Raw genomic sequence first — 14,035 nt, 5'->3', positions numbered from 1 at the left:
ACAGTGATGGTTGCTGGTGGTAAGAGGCAAAGCCTGGTGCAGTATACCCAGGCGACAGGTGGGAGGGAACCACAGATATGCTTTAATCAACTTTGGGGTGTTCATATTGAAGTTGTAGCTGTCAGCTTGCTGAATTCTGTTCTCTATTTTCATTTAGCTGCTGTCACCAGAGTCACCCAGAAGCTTTGCTTTTGTGTCCTGACTGAGCTTGATGTAGCAGAAGAGAAAAAGGTTGAGAGGAAAACGGACTAGAGGCCAGATGTGATGTCCCTTGAGGCCTGGAAGGCCAGCCACCAAAGTCCAGATGACAAGACTGCAGGCCTAACCCTCTTGTCCTAAAGGAGTCTGGTGGCCCACATTATATAAGGGGGACTCAGGGCTGATGGCCTGCTCTGGCAGTCACTCTCATTGGTAAGCTGTGGGAGGAGACTCAGGGTCCAAGGCCAGCCTGAAAGTGGGAACTTTACATAGAGGGTGGTGGTGGGGAATAGTTTAGTTTTATTCCTGGTTGAGTCAGTATAGCTTACCAAACACTTGGGCAACTGTACTGAGGGAAGAGGGAGTGCTAGGTTAATAGATGTGGCTGGTGGTTCGGAATTTGTTATTTGAGGTTTGAATCAGGAGCCTCTACAAAGGGGCTGCTTTATGGGAAGGTTTCCTCTGATCAGGTCCAAACACCTGACTCTAGAGGCCTAACATGCTACCATTTCTTCTTCTGACTCAAGATCTTTCCCTAGGAAGACAGCTGTATTTCATTATTTATGGACATTATTTAGTCCAGGACACCAGTTCTGGCATAGCACTGGTGTTCATTCATCTTCAGGATGCAATAAGCTGATTGTGCTTAAAAACTCAAAATACTCCCGAGTCCCTCTGCCCTTAGAGGTGTCTCTGTGTGCTGGTGTGGGTCAGCCTCTGACCACAGATTTTTTTTGCTTGGTTTTAGCACAGTCTTCTGTTGAGTCTTAGCTGCAAAGATGAACTTTAAAGATTTTTTTTTTTTACTCGTGTATTGGTTATATTTTAGTCAGTAGGTCACAGATTATATAAGCACCTAGCTCAAATCAGCAAGGACAAATGAAAAAATTCATGAGTCAGAAGTCTGAAACTCTGCTATTTTGAAGGATAATCCCTTATTTTACTTGAGACCTCAGATCTTTATTCTAGATGATAGAAGGTAAACCTCTGGTTCCTGGTATGACCTTTAGGAGGACATAAACTGTTTTAGAATTCAAGTGGATTACCTGAATTCTCTCAGCCATCAATGGCTTAGAGAACATCTCATGGACTCAAGCCACCAAATAGCTTGTTTCTGTCTATAAGGGCTGGTGTGAGGGACTGCTGTGCAGACCCACGCGAGCCCACCTTGGTGCTAGAAGTGGTCATTGCCCTCTTCCAAAAACCTCACACCAGGCTGCATCCTCCTTTTCTGTCCCCAGCACTGGGCTTTGTTTACACTCTGAACTGTCTTGGTGTGGATCATCAGGATAGTGCATTCCTGTCCTGTCTGCCTCCCCTTGCTGGAGGTCTGATGGGCCTGTAGTCTCAGGAAGAGCTTGGTACTTGTGTGGACTTCTATTTTCTCCTTGTGGAGATCAGAGAAGACTTTGGGGGACAAAGCTGCTTCAACCTCAATCTGGCTCCTCAGCAGACTGCATGATTGGAAGCAACTAATTCTGGTGCTCAGGGTGTGCTTTTAGCATCCAGGTCAGGCCAGAGTAGGCTTGGCCTCATGGATGTTCCCTCATGGGCAGCCACGGTTGCAGTGGACTATACAGCTGTCCTGTGATGCTTCCAGATACTGTCATCCTGGGTCCAGAGGAACCTGCTGACTTGGCTAACTCCATGCCTGGACATCTTATCCTTTCATTTTAGAACTGGTCACTGGTAAAGACAAGAACTATGAGGCAATCTCCCTTTCTGACCATTCTTTTCTTTCAAGTGGCCTCAGTTGCAGCCAGGGGAGCAACCTTGGCCATACTTGTTTAATAAAGACAATTTAGGGGAGCATGAGGACAGCTGCCTTCGGTTTAGGGCATGCATGGATGAGAAAATGAGGGGACATTCCTACTGTCATGGGTTGGGGATTTGCACAGCAAATTCCTTTCTGGCAACAGGGAGTCTTATGCAAAGGTTGACTTGCCTAGAGTACGTAAACATGACTCCTGTCTGAGCCAAGATGGCACCTATCCCAGGGATCCTCTCGAGCTAATCCTTTAAGCAGAGTGTGCTTGTCTTAAGGATCCCTGACCCAGGTTTTAGCTTTCTCCCCTGAAGTAAATGACCAGCTAATCCCAGGAACTTGTGGCTCCTGGGGGAAGCATGGGCCTCACACCCTAAGTGCCCCAGCACAAGCTTAGTGAGCCATGTCATCCCCCTCTCATTACTGGATGGCAACTGCATTCTTCCCCTCTGTGCTGGATACAGACTTCACCCAGGAACCCTTCTGTGGGAGGGAAGCCAGAGACTCCCTACAGCAGTCAAGCTTCATGGTGGAATTAAATTTCTGCAAGGTCTTTGTTGTTCGTCTCCTTCAATCCTTCTCCTGGTGTGCTAATCTCTTTGCAGTAGGTACAGTATGAGATTGTCAGCCCTTTAATGTTGGCAAACCTTAATGAGTACATAAACAGCAGTGAGCACATTATAATGGCACGGAGTGGTTTTTAATCCTTTGTTTCTATGCCTACAGGAGACTGAGATGACTAGTATTATACATATAAATTGCTGCCTGTTGCTTGCAACACTGAATTGTACCTTTGTGGATAGTTAGGATGGTAAATCAATAGTTTGTTGGTTTTCTAGCCACAAGAGTAGAGCCTGAGTATGTGAACACACAGAATTTAACCACTTAGGATGGTTTAACGTGAATAGGAAATAAAGTAGGTAAAGACCCTCAAAATGAATACATAGTGAAGAATGGGTGGAGGCAGGATGGAAGAATATGAAATCTTAAAAGGTGTGAGAAGACATACCCCTGTGTACATGATAGTGAGTCTGTGGCACATGGCAAGAAAGCACATTTTGAATCAAAAGGGTCTGTGTATTGTTTTCCCAGACCTGTGCTGTCCAGTATAGTAACTACTAGCCACCTGTAGCTAGTTAAAATAAAAAATCTGATGCCTCAGGTGAACTTCTCAAGAGCTGAGCCACATGTGGCTAGTGGTTACTACTACACAGTGTAGATATAGAACATACCCATCTTTGCACAAGGTTCTATGGGACAATGTTAGAAGAAGAAATGCCAACTCAGAGTTAAGATGTTTGAGGTATGCAAAGAAGTAGGGTCAGGTTTTCCTTATAGGGAACCTAAGTTTTGGTAATAGAATTGGTCACTGTTTTTGGTGAGTGCTGTGAATAACTGACCTTTCTCACTGGAAAGCTAAGTTTAGGATATGTTTACCTTTTCCTCACTTGCCTGAAGTCCTTAGTGTCTAAGGTCAAGCCTGAAACCTGTCTCCCCATTTTTGGTGGAGGGTGGGGATGGGAGAGAGTGAGTACAGTGGAAAAACATGTAAAAACATTGAGATCTGGGGCACCTAAGTGGCTCAGTCAGTTAAGTGTCTGTTTTTGGCTCAGGGTCCTGGGATTGAGCCCTGTGTCAGGCTCCCTGTTCAGGAGAAAGCCAGCTTCTCCCTCTCCCTCTGCCCAATCCCACCCCCCATGCTCTCTCTCAAATAAATAAAATCTTAAAAAACAAAACAAAACAAAACCCTGGGGCAAATAATACACTATATGTTAATTTAAAAAAAAGACTCAGATTTAAAAGGTTTTTAAGTAGGGGCACCTGGGTGGCTCAATGGGGTAGGTGGCCAACTCTTGATTTCAGCTCAGGTCATAGTTTCGAGGTCCTGGAATCACTCCCCTGCAACCTCCCTCTCCCCGCCCCCCGACGTTGGGCTCTGTGCTTTGGCAGGGGGGTCTCTTGAGGATCCATCTCTCCCTCTGCCCCTTCCTCCGGCTTGTGTTCTCTCTCAGAGAAATAAATCTTTAAAAAAGGGGAAAAAAAAGAAAAAAGGTTTTCAAGGAATTTTCTTGCTCCCTTTAATTTTTACTAAACACAGAGTATCACATTCATACATCCTGTTCTCCCTGGCACCACTGCCAAAGGAAGACAGCAGTCTCTACAACCATTATCAGAGTCAGGAAGCAGGGCGGTGGAGACAGCTAATAACTTAAAACTTCTCAGAGCTCAGGCAGAGCCTACTTCCCTCTCTAAAAGCCACCACTATCCTGTTGGTGCTGCTATAAAGGACTCAATGTAGCCCTTCTAGATTGTATCAAAAGAACCAGCTTTCAGTAGAGGCAGTGGCCTGGTGGTATGGGAAAGCTAAAGCTTAGTGCTGAGGAAACAGGAGTTTCTCTTCCACTTATTGGCTTTAGCACAGGAGAACGGGAAAATCCCCAGGCCAGGAAGCTTCACTTTTATGGCATTTATTTCCCCTAGACTGTAGAGTCATTTTTGATTGAGGTAAAGGGGCCCTACTGTTACTAAAAAAGACAAATTCCTTTAGCTCAAGTTTCCACTGACCGGATGGCGCTGCTGGACACGCTTTTTCCTTTTGTGTTGAGCTACAAAACCCAGGGATGTTACGAGGGTGGCTGAAGCTGCAGGCAGAGACCTCAGGGCACATGACTGAACTTCACATGTATCACAGGAACATCAGTCTGAATCCAGGTCATGGGGGCTGTCATAGCCAAACTCCTTCTGCACATCCAAAGGGTATTTGCTCCACATCTGTGGTCTGCTGTTGCCTCTTTCCTCTTCACTGAGGCTGTCATATTCATCTGAGCCTAGAATGGTAAAAGGAATGGGCTCTGTTTGAGTTTCTAGGTGACCACTGTAACTCTTTCCCATCTCAAGAAGGTCTGTTTTTTGGGTCATATTTAGTTGTTGTTCTCCCTTCTACAATATTTACTCAGAAAAGAGAATTTAGGGCAGTAAAAAGAAGGCAATCCTGTTTCTACCACTAAACCAAATCCCTTAACACTGGAGTAGTTTTTCATTTCTCCCCTAGGTATAGGATTTTAGTTACTATAGTTGTAGTCATATTGTAAACATAATTTCACATTTGTCCCTATCCTTTTAACATATCACAGGTACTTCCCCAGTAGAATATTCATAGTTTAATTAATTGTCCCTCCATTAACAGACACCAAGGAACCTTTTTGTTGGCACAAAGAACATAATCCCTGAAGGAACTGTATCATCAGAATATCTTTCCTTCCTTTTTCCCCCAGGTACCGTATCTCTGTGGCATCTTTCTCAAAACGTAAACAAAGCAACTTCTTGAGAAGTTAGATAACTGATTTATCAAAATCCTAGCCCTACTCTTAACTGGCAAACCTCTCCAGTACCTTCCTGATTGAAGCAGGAGTAGAGACACTGAGCTGAGATGTTTCCCTTAATCCCAATCACTGAAGTTAGTGCAATACTCTTGTTTTCTGGACAGAGGATGAGGTGAAGTAACTTCTCCAAGATGTACAGACATGCAATGACAGACTAAGGATTTGAACCTGGGCCTGACTGACATTAAAACCCCAGCAGGTCCTTTGGAAACAGCAGTTCTTGGGGCTCCTATTATAGCTCCAACAGCGTGTGGTTGAGCTGTTGGGAGTTCAACAGCAGAGAAGGAAAGCCAGGTAAGTTATACAGTTAAGATGGTAACTATGCTCACACCTCAGTCTTGGATCCCACCGGTCCCTTCCCATCCAAGACTGCCACCCCCGTACCTCTGGACTCATCTCCGTCCGTGTTCTCCTCCTCTGGATACTCATTGCGCCAGTTATTCTCACTGTTCTCATCATCGTCATCTTCATAAATATCTTCTGGTTCCTGGTCATCATTCACCTGCATACCTCAACACAAACCTGAGTATAAGTCAAAACTTCTAAGGTTGTGCTGTGGGGGAAGCTATTAGCAGACCAACTCGGAAAAATCACTTAAGAGCACTGTCTGGGAAACAGGCAGCCTAGGAGCTGGTCTGAGTCTGCTGCACAAGAGGCTGTAGTAACCTTGGGCTACAAGAGATGGCAGGCCTACTCCCCCCTCAGAGTCTAGCTCCAGCCATCACACTCCTAGCAGGATAGGATGACCTCCAGAGGCGTACACACCATGGTGGGGAGGAGAAACAGCTCTGAGTAGGTATTGGCAGTGATCTTTAAGTGGACAGTCAGGTGAGACAGAGATGATATGGATTATGGATGATGCCCAAAATCAGAACCAAAACCCAGGTGTGAGGTGTGCAGGAAGAGAGGCTATGCAATGGTCCAAGGTGGGTGCCTAACTGTGAGGCTATGGCTGCAATGCAGGTATGGAATAAGGTGCCTTGCCTCATTTTAGAATTTGTTTTAATAATGATGTCAAGGGGTGCTTGGCTGGCTCAGTCAATAGAGCTGCAACTCTTGAATTCAGGGTTGTGAGTTCAAGTCCCATATTGGGTATAGAGATTGCTTAAAAAAAAAAAAAGATGCCAGGATGTTAGTTTTCTTAATTCAAGGTTTCCTCCCAGTTTAAAAGGTTCACTGCCCAGTTTTTTAAAAAAAGTTTTTATTCCCATTCATGTTAAGAATTTCTGGTTTATTTTGTCTTTATTATAAGCCCCTATATGGGAAACATGTTTTCCTCTGAAATGGATGTTATAAATGATAAAAGTGATGTTGCAAACCTTGTAAAAGATCTACTAAGAGCAAAAATTATCAGTGTAGACTGTCACTCTCAAAATTCCCTGCACTGAACCCAGGTTCCTAAAGGCATTCAGAATAAATTTTTCCATTTAAACAAGGATAAGAGTTAAGAGACAATGTGTAACACAGGAATACAGTAATGTGGAACACAAGCAAAGCACCCAGACCAGAGAACTTCTTAGGCTACTTCATGCCCCTCATCGTCACATGGGCCCCCTTACCAGCTCCCACTCCTGGCAATAGGGCTGCACAGAGAGGATGTTCTCAATCCATCCTGGAGTGGCCGTCTCCAAGTAGTAAATATCATACACATAGTCATCTTTCTGTTCCTCCTGGTGCCCGATTCTTGGTCCATCCTCAGACAGAGTCAACCGTTCACGGATCAACTGTACAGAATTGCAGAGGATCACATCTGGGTCAGACGTCTGTAAAGAAATCGAGATATGATACATACATGATCTAAAATATGGATGTTCCAAAAGGAGGAATCTAAGATTTGAGTGAAGGAAGTCTCTCTACAGTTGATTCAAGACTCTTATCCCTATGTCCTACTAGTCTATTAGCTATGAAATTTAAAAATTAGCTATTTCTAAAATAATTCAGTTTTTCTTTGGGAGACTTAAAAGATAGTTTTCTGCTCTTTTGTGCTTGACCAACATAAGAGAGGACACAGAAAGACTGGCCTGAGAAGATTTCCCCTTAGGGATGTGCAGGCCCACAGGAGCACCTCTATGGTTGTTCTGCAAATGCCTCTGCATTTGTGTGACCTATAGGGGTCTAAAGGCGATTCCTGAGCTCTGATGACTGCTACCACCTGGGTTGCCCACGATGATGTCTATACCTGTAAGTTATCCAGGAAGATGACTAGATAAAGTAAAATGAACTTTTTTCACTTAAAAAAAAATAGTACTTTATTTGCTTAAAATTTAAATGGCATCAAATTAATGAGAAATGTATTGGGTGATGGACATTGGGGAGGGTATGTGTTGTAATGAGCACTGGTTATTATGTAAGACTGATGAATCACAGACTTGCATCCCTGAAACAAACATTATATGTTAATTAAATTTATATTTAAAAAATTAAAAAAATTAACGAGAACTGTAATGTGGTAAATAAATGCTGTCACTGGGGCGCCTGGGTGGTTCAGTCGGTTAAGCATCTGCTTTCGGTTCAGGTCATGATCCCAGGGGTCCTGGGACTGAGTCCTGCATTGGGCTCCCTGCTCAGTGGGGAGCCCGCTTTCCCTTCTCTCTGTCTGTGGTTTCCACTGCTTATGCATGCTCTGTCAAATAAATAAAATCTTTAAAAAAATTAATGAGAACTATAACATGGTAAATAAATGCTGTCACTGGGGCGCCTGGGCGACTCAGTCATTGGGCCTCTCCCTGTGGCTCAGGTCATGATCCCAGGGTCCTGGGATCAAGCCCTGCATCAGGTTCCCTGCTCAGCAGGGAGTCTGCTTCTCCCTCTCCCACTCCCCTGCTTGTGTTCCCTCTAGCTCGCTGTATCTCTGTGAAATAAATGGGTAAAATCTTAAAAATGCTATCACTATTTTAAAATTTCTTTAGATGTTTGGATGCCTTTGGAATCCAAACAATAAAAATAAATTTAAGTAGTTTTAAGATAGGCCCCACACTATTTTTAGGATTTCTGATATGTAAAGCCATGCTTCATGTTTTCCAGAAGCCTCACATCAATTTTAAGCACTATAGTTGTGTTACCATTTTAATCATGGCCTTGCCAGAGTGCTATCAACAACCTTTCCCTTGATAGTCTAGTAGGCATAAAACCCCAAATTTGCTTTCAGCTTAAATCCATTTTTAAAAAATAATTATTGAGAGCAAACATTTTTTAAAAATCTGCAATTAAGTCTACAGTTGTGTTTCTGAATAGCTGTTTTTTTTTTTTTTAAAGATTTTATTTATTTATTTGACAGAGAGAAATCACAAGTAGGCAGAGAGGCAGGCAGAGAGAGAGAGAGGGAAGCAGGCTCCCTGCTGAGCAGAGAGCCCGATGCGGGACTCGATCCCAGGACCCTGAGATCATGACCTGAGCCGAAGGCAGCGGCTTAACCCACTGAGCCACCCAGGCGCCCTCTGAATAGCTGTTTAAAAGACAATCCTGAAAAAAAAAAGACAAGAACTTAGTCTGGCTTCATAAAGAATTCACAGGCAAATTTGGCTACTATGTCCTATCACACTGAATTTTAAAAGCATCTGACCTTATAGATCATCTATACAATGTAAGAAGTGTTAAGTATTCTTTATTTAATATTATACATAAACCACACTAAAATACCTTTCATTAGGCAAAAGGCAACATTTTATTTTATTTTAAAGATTTATTTTGACAGAGAGAGAGAGAGAGAGATCACAAGTAAGCAGAGAGGCAGGCAGAGAAAGGGGGGAAGCAGTCTCCCTGCTAAGCAGAAAGCCCAATGCGGGGCTCAATCCCAGGATCCTGAGATCATGACCTGAGCCGAAGGCAATCGCTTAACTGACTGAAACACCCAGAAGTCCCAAGGCAACATTTGAGACGCAGGGAATTTTAACTGAATTGGCATTGTTAAGACCAAAAACATAAAGTGGACACTGCCAGTTTATCTTCAACCCATGACTTTTAACAGGCAACAAACAACTTGAAACAGCTGAGTCTTGCTGTTCTATGAGATGGTGAAGGGATTTCTCCGGCATTTACATATGTATTAATATTTTCAGTTACATAAGTCTAAATATAAAACTGATCTACAGGTTCAGAAATGGCATTTACTAACTGCAAAGCTGAACATTACTGGGGCACTTGGCTGGCTCAGTTAGTGGAACATATGACTTTTGATCTCTGGGTTGTGGGTTGGAGCCCCATGTTCAGTGTATTGATTACGTAAAAATAAAATCTTAAAAAAAAAGCTGAACATTACTAAACAATTGTACTCAAATCTCTGGAAGGGGAAAACAGTGACAGCACTTGCTGAACAAGTATTACTATCAAAGTCAAAAAGCTGATCCTATTCATTTAACCACAACCTAATCTTTTTTTTTTTTTTAAGACTTTATTTATTTCACAGACAGAGATCACAAGTAGGCAGAGATGCAGGCAGAGAAAGAGGGAGGAAACAGGCTCCCCGCTGAGCAGAGAGCCTGATGTGGGGCTCGATCCCAGGACCCTGGGATCATGACCTGAGCCGAAGGCAGACGCATAACGCATAACGACTGAGCCACCCTGGTGCGCCCCTGTACTGCATTGTTGAGAAAAATCTGTGTTCATATCCTTCATCAGTTTATATATTAGTTTTTGTTATAAAACTGAAAAAAATTTGATTGATTCGATTCCACTCAACACTGATTTACTTTTTAAAAAAATTTAATTAATTAATTTTTAAGATTGTATTTATCCATTTGTGAGAGAGAGAGTGAGAGAGAGCATGAGAGAAGAGAAGGTTAGAGGGAGAAGCAGACACTCTGTGGAGCTGGGAACCTGGTGTGGCACTTGATCCTGGGACTCCGGGATCTTGGCCTGAGCTGAAGGCAGTTGGTTAACCAACTGAGCTACCTAGGCGCCCAACACTTGTTACTTTTAAAAGGTATTTGACTTGTAACTCATGAATCAGTCTTCAGTAAGTTTTGGTAAAAGATGTGGCTATAGTCATCATGCCCAAATTGTTATCCATGTATACTAGCACCATGATTAAATATTTTTTGCTTGATAAATTTTGAATTAAAATTTCAGTTCTTAAACTTCAAAAACTATTAAAAGGAAAGAAGAGTGAAGTGCTTTTTTTTTTTTTAATACTTTTTTTTAATACCAAGAGGAGGCAAACCTTAGGTTTCTATCTCTACAGTCCTAATACATGTACTAGAGTTTGTTTCTTGGAACTGAGGTACAAAACAAATTTGGTAAGTGTAAAATGGAACGAACACTGGATTAAATATGAGAAGACTTGCATTCTATACTTCAATCTGCCTCAAACTCGATTCGCTACCCAAGACTAGTCCTTTAACCTCCCTTTGATGAATTTTTCCATCTACCTTCCTCAAAAACCTCCAGTAACTCCCCCATCTCAGGGTGTAAGGCAGTATGTCCTTAAAAGTACTTTCAAGGTCTAACAGAAATCGTTCTCCCAAATTCCTTATTATTCTTTGGTTCACTGGGCTCCAGGCACAGTGATCTTGAAAACACGAAACTGCCTTTCTTTCAGACATCCACAATGCTTTGCCATTCGCCTCCTCCAAGTTCTCATTCTAATGTTATTTTCTGAGACCCTCTCTGAAATGGAACCACTCTTTCCCTGCCACTCCCCACCTCTGTAAAGCCCATATCACCATGTGACATTGAATTTAGCTTTTTTACTGTCTCCTCTACCTAAATGTTAAGTCCTCAAAGCTATATCCACAGAACCTAAGAACGATGCCTGGAACATAGTGGCTATTCAGTAAACATTTGATGAACGAATAACCTAACCTGCAAAACGAGGTTACCACGGCTGACATCATCTATCAATAAGGCGAAGCCGTCTGCCTCCTCTTAGCTGTGGGCTGACTTAACGCCCAGACTCTTGGCACTATCTGTCCGGAGAAGCCTAGCGTTGTCCTCTGGGGGGGGATACTCACTTTGGGAGAGGCTGAGGTTGCGACCGCCTCGGGGTCTCCTTCCTCGTGGACCAGGTCGACCAGCTGGAAACCTGCGTCCTCCGAGGTTTCTGCGTTTACCGGTGCGTCTTCGGACTCTAGGCCACCCGAGGGAATCCCGGAGGATCGGCGGCTAGAGATCACCCTGTAGCGGCCCTCCTGCCGCACCTCCCGAGCCGAAGCGCGGAGGTCGCGGCGGATACGCTGCTGGCTGCCCCGGGAAGGGCGCAGTGCGGCTCGAACGAGCGCCTGGACTGGCTCCTCCTGGAAGGTGGTAGGGGAGGGAAGCCGGCGTAAGCAGGAGATTCGTCAAGGAGTCAGGGATACAATTCCGTCCCAGCAGCGCCCTACGATCCCCTTCAAACACCGGCTCCATCCCGCCCAATACCTGGGAGCGCACGGTGGCCACCAATTGGAAGACATTATTCTCGGGCTCTCTCTCCAGATCCCCGGGGGGTGTCTTTTGGGTCTCCGACTCAACGGCGCCGCTCCGGAGACGTTTACAAGAGAGGACCAGGGCTTCAGCAGGCTCTGCGCTGCGCTTCCGCTTCACGCGAAGTACTGCAGTCCTGCCGGCCTCCATAGCCACTGTCGCGGAGCACTGTGGGTACGCGTGGGGTGAGATGGGAGAGCCTTCAAGTTCCGCTTCCGGGCCTCGCTCCCGGCACGCCCAGCGGGCACTGGGAGGTCCCGCCCTCTTTCGCCAGCCGCTGGCAGGTGGAGGTGGCGGCGGAAGTGGACGGAAGGGTTCCAGCGGCTGGTGAGGCCCTGGGCTGGTTGGGAAGGTGGGGTAGCAATAGAGTCCTGGGTGCAGCCGTCATCTCTTGTCAGCCCGAAAGTTCGGGGTGACGGTCCTGGCGTGGGCGTATTGGGCCGCCGGAGTATGTGTCTTCCGAATTCTCGAGGACCTTTCTATAGTACGTATGGGACGGCTTACAGCCCCTGGGCTGGCGAGAGAACTGGGATACGGTTTTGTCGGGAGACCTCCACGGAGACCTAGATTATAGTTCTTGGTGCCACCTCTCAGCGACAGAAACTCGAACCACAATCATACGGAGCTCCAGCTGTCGCTCCCGTAGCTGAGCCACGTTTCTCTCATTCAGGGAGCTGTTAATGGGCTCGATTTTTCTCAGTCACTTTATCGAGTTGTCCATTTACCGGTCCAATCACCACATGCTAGCCAGAGCGGCCCTGTAAAAACGTACATCTGACGTGGATATTTTTGTGCTTAAAACTTTTGAGTGGCGCGTGGTGCATGTAGAACAAAATCCAGGCACCTTTCCGAAGCCACTGTGGCCCAGTGTGATTTGCAGAAGCCCACTGGTACTCTATTTTACTTAAGCTTAAAGTGCTTCAGTCACCCAGGCTTTTGTCAGTTTTTGCTTATGTCCTTAGTTCTTTATTCCCATAGGGAAATAAGGGTAGGGGAAAAGTAGGAGTAAAGTTTCCAGAAGCAGAAGCACTACTCTTCCATCACTGTTAACTTATCTTGCATGTCTCAACTTAAATGTCACCTTCCTCAGTCTTTCCATAGCCTTGTTATTCTTTTTTAATAGCATCCTTCAAATTTCCTTTCTTGCACCCACACAGTCTGTGGTTGTTTATACTGTCTCTCCCTATCTCTTGGAGGACAAAGGTCTCGTTTTTTTGGTTATGGGAGTCCTCCAGTCCCTAATGCGGTGTTTGGCATTATGTGAATTTTACTAAATTTTGAATGAATGAACCAAATATCTGCTCTGAAATCTGACTGGTAACTCACTCAGGGCTTGGCAGGGTGGTTTTCATTCCCTCCTTATAAACCATCATATGAGTTTACAGGTTTTGGAGAAGGGGGGTTCTGTCAAAATATCTCTTGAATCTGGAGTGTGGCTCCTTTTGGGAGAAAGACAAGTTGTGATAATAAATGAGGGGATTTCTCTGTAGAAGATGTGTGGTTCTCACCCAGAGAGGTTACAGGACATGGTTCCCATCTGCAAGCATTTATTTACATTTATATAAAACCAGTAACTTCTCTATGGTATTGAAAAAAAAACTGTAGTCCTTCAGGCTTTACAGTATTCCAAGGAATACTACACTGTTAACCTTTAAAGGACTTCAGAATTGATCCCATGTGGCCCACAGGATAAGGGTTTCAGGACTCTCTACAGTATGTACCCCACTGACATGTTTGACTCCTTGTTCAGTTTTACTTTAGCTAAACTGGTTTATTCACTATGCCTGACTGTCTGAGTCTTTCTAATCTACTGAAGTGCCCTCTCACTCCCATGCCTGCCTAAATCTTAGCCATCTTCTCAGTCTACCCTGAGCATTTGGCCAGATGTGACCATTTCTCTCTACTGTAGCATTTTTTGGACAGTTTCTAAAGCACATTATGGATTCTGATAGTTGTACTTTTTTTTTAAATTAGCATAGGAGATGTTCACAGCTGATTCTAGCAAAGCTTTTTATTTTTTTTTTAATTTTTTGAAAAGATTTTATTCATCCATTCAGCAGAGAGATAAAGAGCACAAGTAGGCAGAGCAGCAGGCAGAGGGACAGGGAGATCCAGGCTCTCTGCTGAGCAGGGAGCCCGACACAGGGCCCCATCCCAGAATCCTGGGATCATGACCTGAGCTGAAGGTAGCCGCTCAATTGATTGAGCCACCCAGGTGCCCCGGTAAAGCTTTTTAACCTATAGGTTGCAACCCACCAATTACGAAATCAGTTTAGTGGATCATGTTCAA

At 44.4% G+C, this 14,035-nt stretch overlaps 3 protein-coding genes across 8 annotated transcripts in view; 2 read left to right on the top strand and 1 right to left on the bottom strand.

The window, feature by feature from the left end:
* The window catches only part of SLC7A6 (solute carrier family 7 member 6), a 38,209-nt gene extending 32,473 nt beyond the window's left edge, over positions 1 to 5,736 (top strand). For 2 of the 3 annotated variants that reach the window (XM_044255874.1, XM_044255873.1), the window contains exon 11: positions 158 to 2,647. In XM_044255874.1, coding sequence (XP_044111809.1) covers positions 158 to 252 — 95 coding nt within the window. In that variant the 3' untranslated portion in view covers positions 253 to 2,647. Of the gene's footprint in view, positions 1 to 157; positions 2,648 to 5,238 lie in introns of those variants that run through there. The other variant, XR_006385451.1, reaches the window with a different exon arrangement.
* SLC7A6OS (solute carrier family 7 member 6 opposite strand) lies at positions 4,017 to 11,934 on the bottom strand. Its single transcript, XM_044255875.1, has 5 exons — positions 11,701 to 11,934; positions 11,295 to 11,576; positions 6,906 to 7,109; positions 5,731 to 5,848; positions 4,017 to 4,791 (listed from the first exon to the last, which is right to left on the bottom strand). The coding sequence occupies exons 1-5, from the start codon at positions 11,893 to 11,895 to the stop codon at positions 4,661 to 4,663; spliced, it is 930 nt and encodes a 309-aa protein (XP_044111810.1). The 5' UTR covers positions 11,896 to 11,934; the 3' UTR covers positions 4,017 to 4,660.
* Positions 11,935 to 11,959: 25 nt separating this feature from the next.
* Positions 11,960 to 14,035, top strand: part of PRMT7 (protein arginine methyltransferase 7) — a 48,027-nt gene continuing 45,951 nt past the window's right edge. Inside the window, exon 1 of one of the 4 annotated variants that reach the window (XM_044255863.1) lies at positions 11,960 to 12,072. The gene's annotated coding sequence lies outside the window, so the exon portion shown is untranslated. The other 3 variants (XM_044255864.1, XM_044255860.1, XM_044255862.1) reach the window with 3 other exon arrangements.

This window comes from Neovison vison, chromosome 7 (assembly GCF_020171115.1).
Source record: "Neovison vison isolate M4711 chromosome 7, ASM_NN_V1, whole genome shotgun sequence".
In the NCBI taxonomy this organism is placed as follows: Eukaryota; Metazoa; Chordata; class Mammalia; order Carnivora; family Mustelidae; genus Neogale; species Neogale vison.
The sequence above is the reverse complement of the archived record's forward strand: the minus strand, read 5'-3'. Positions and strand labels throughout refer to the sequence as shown.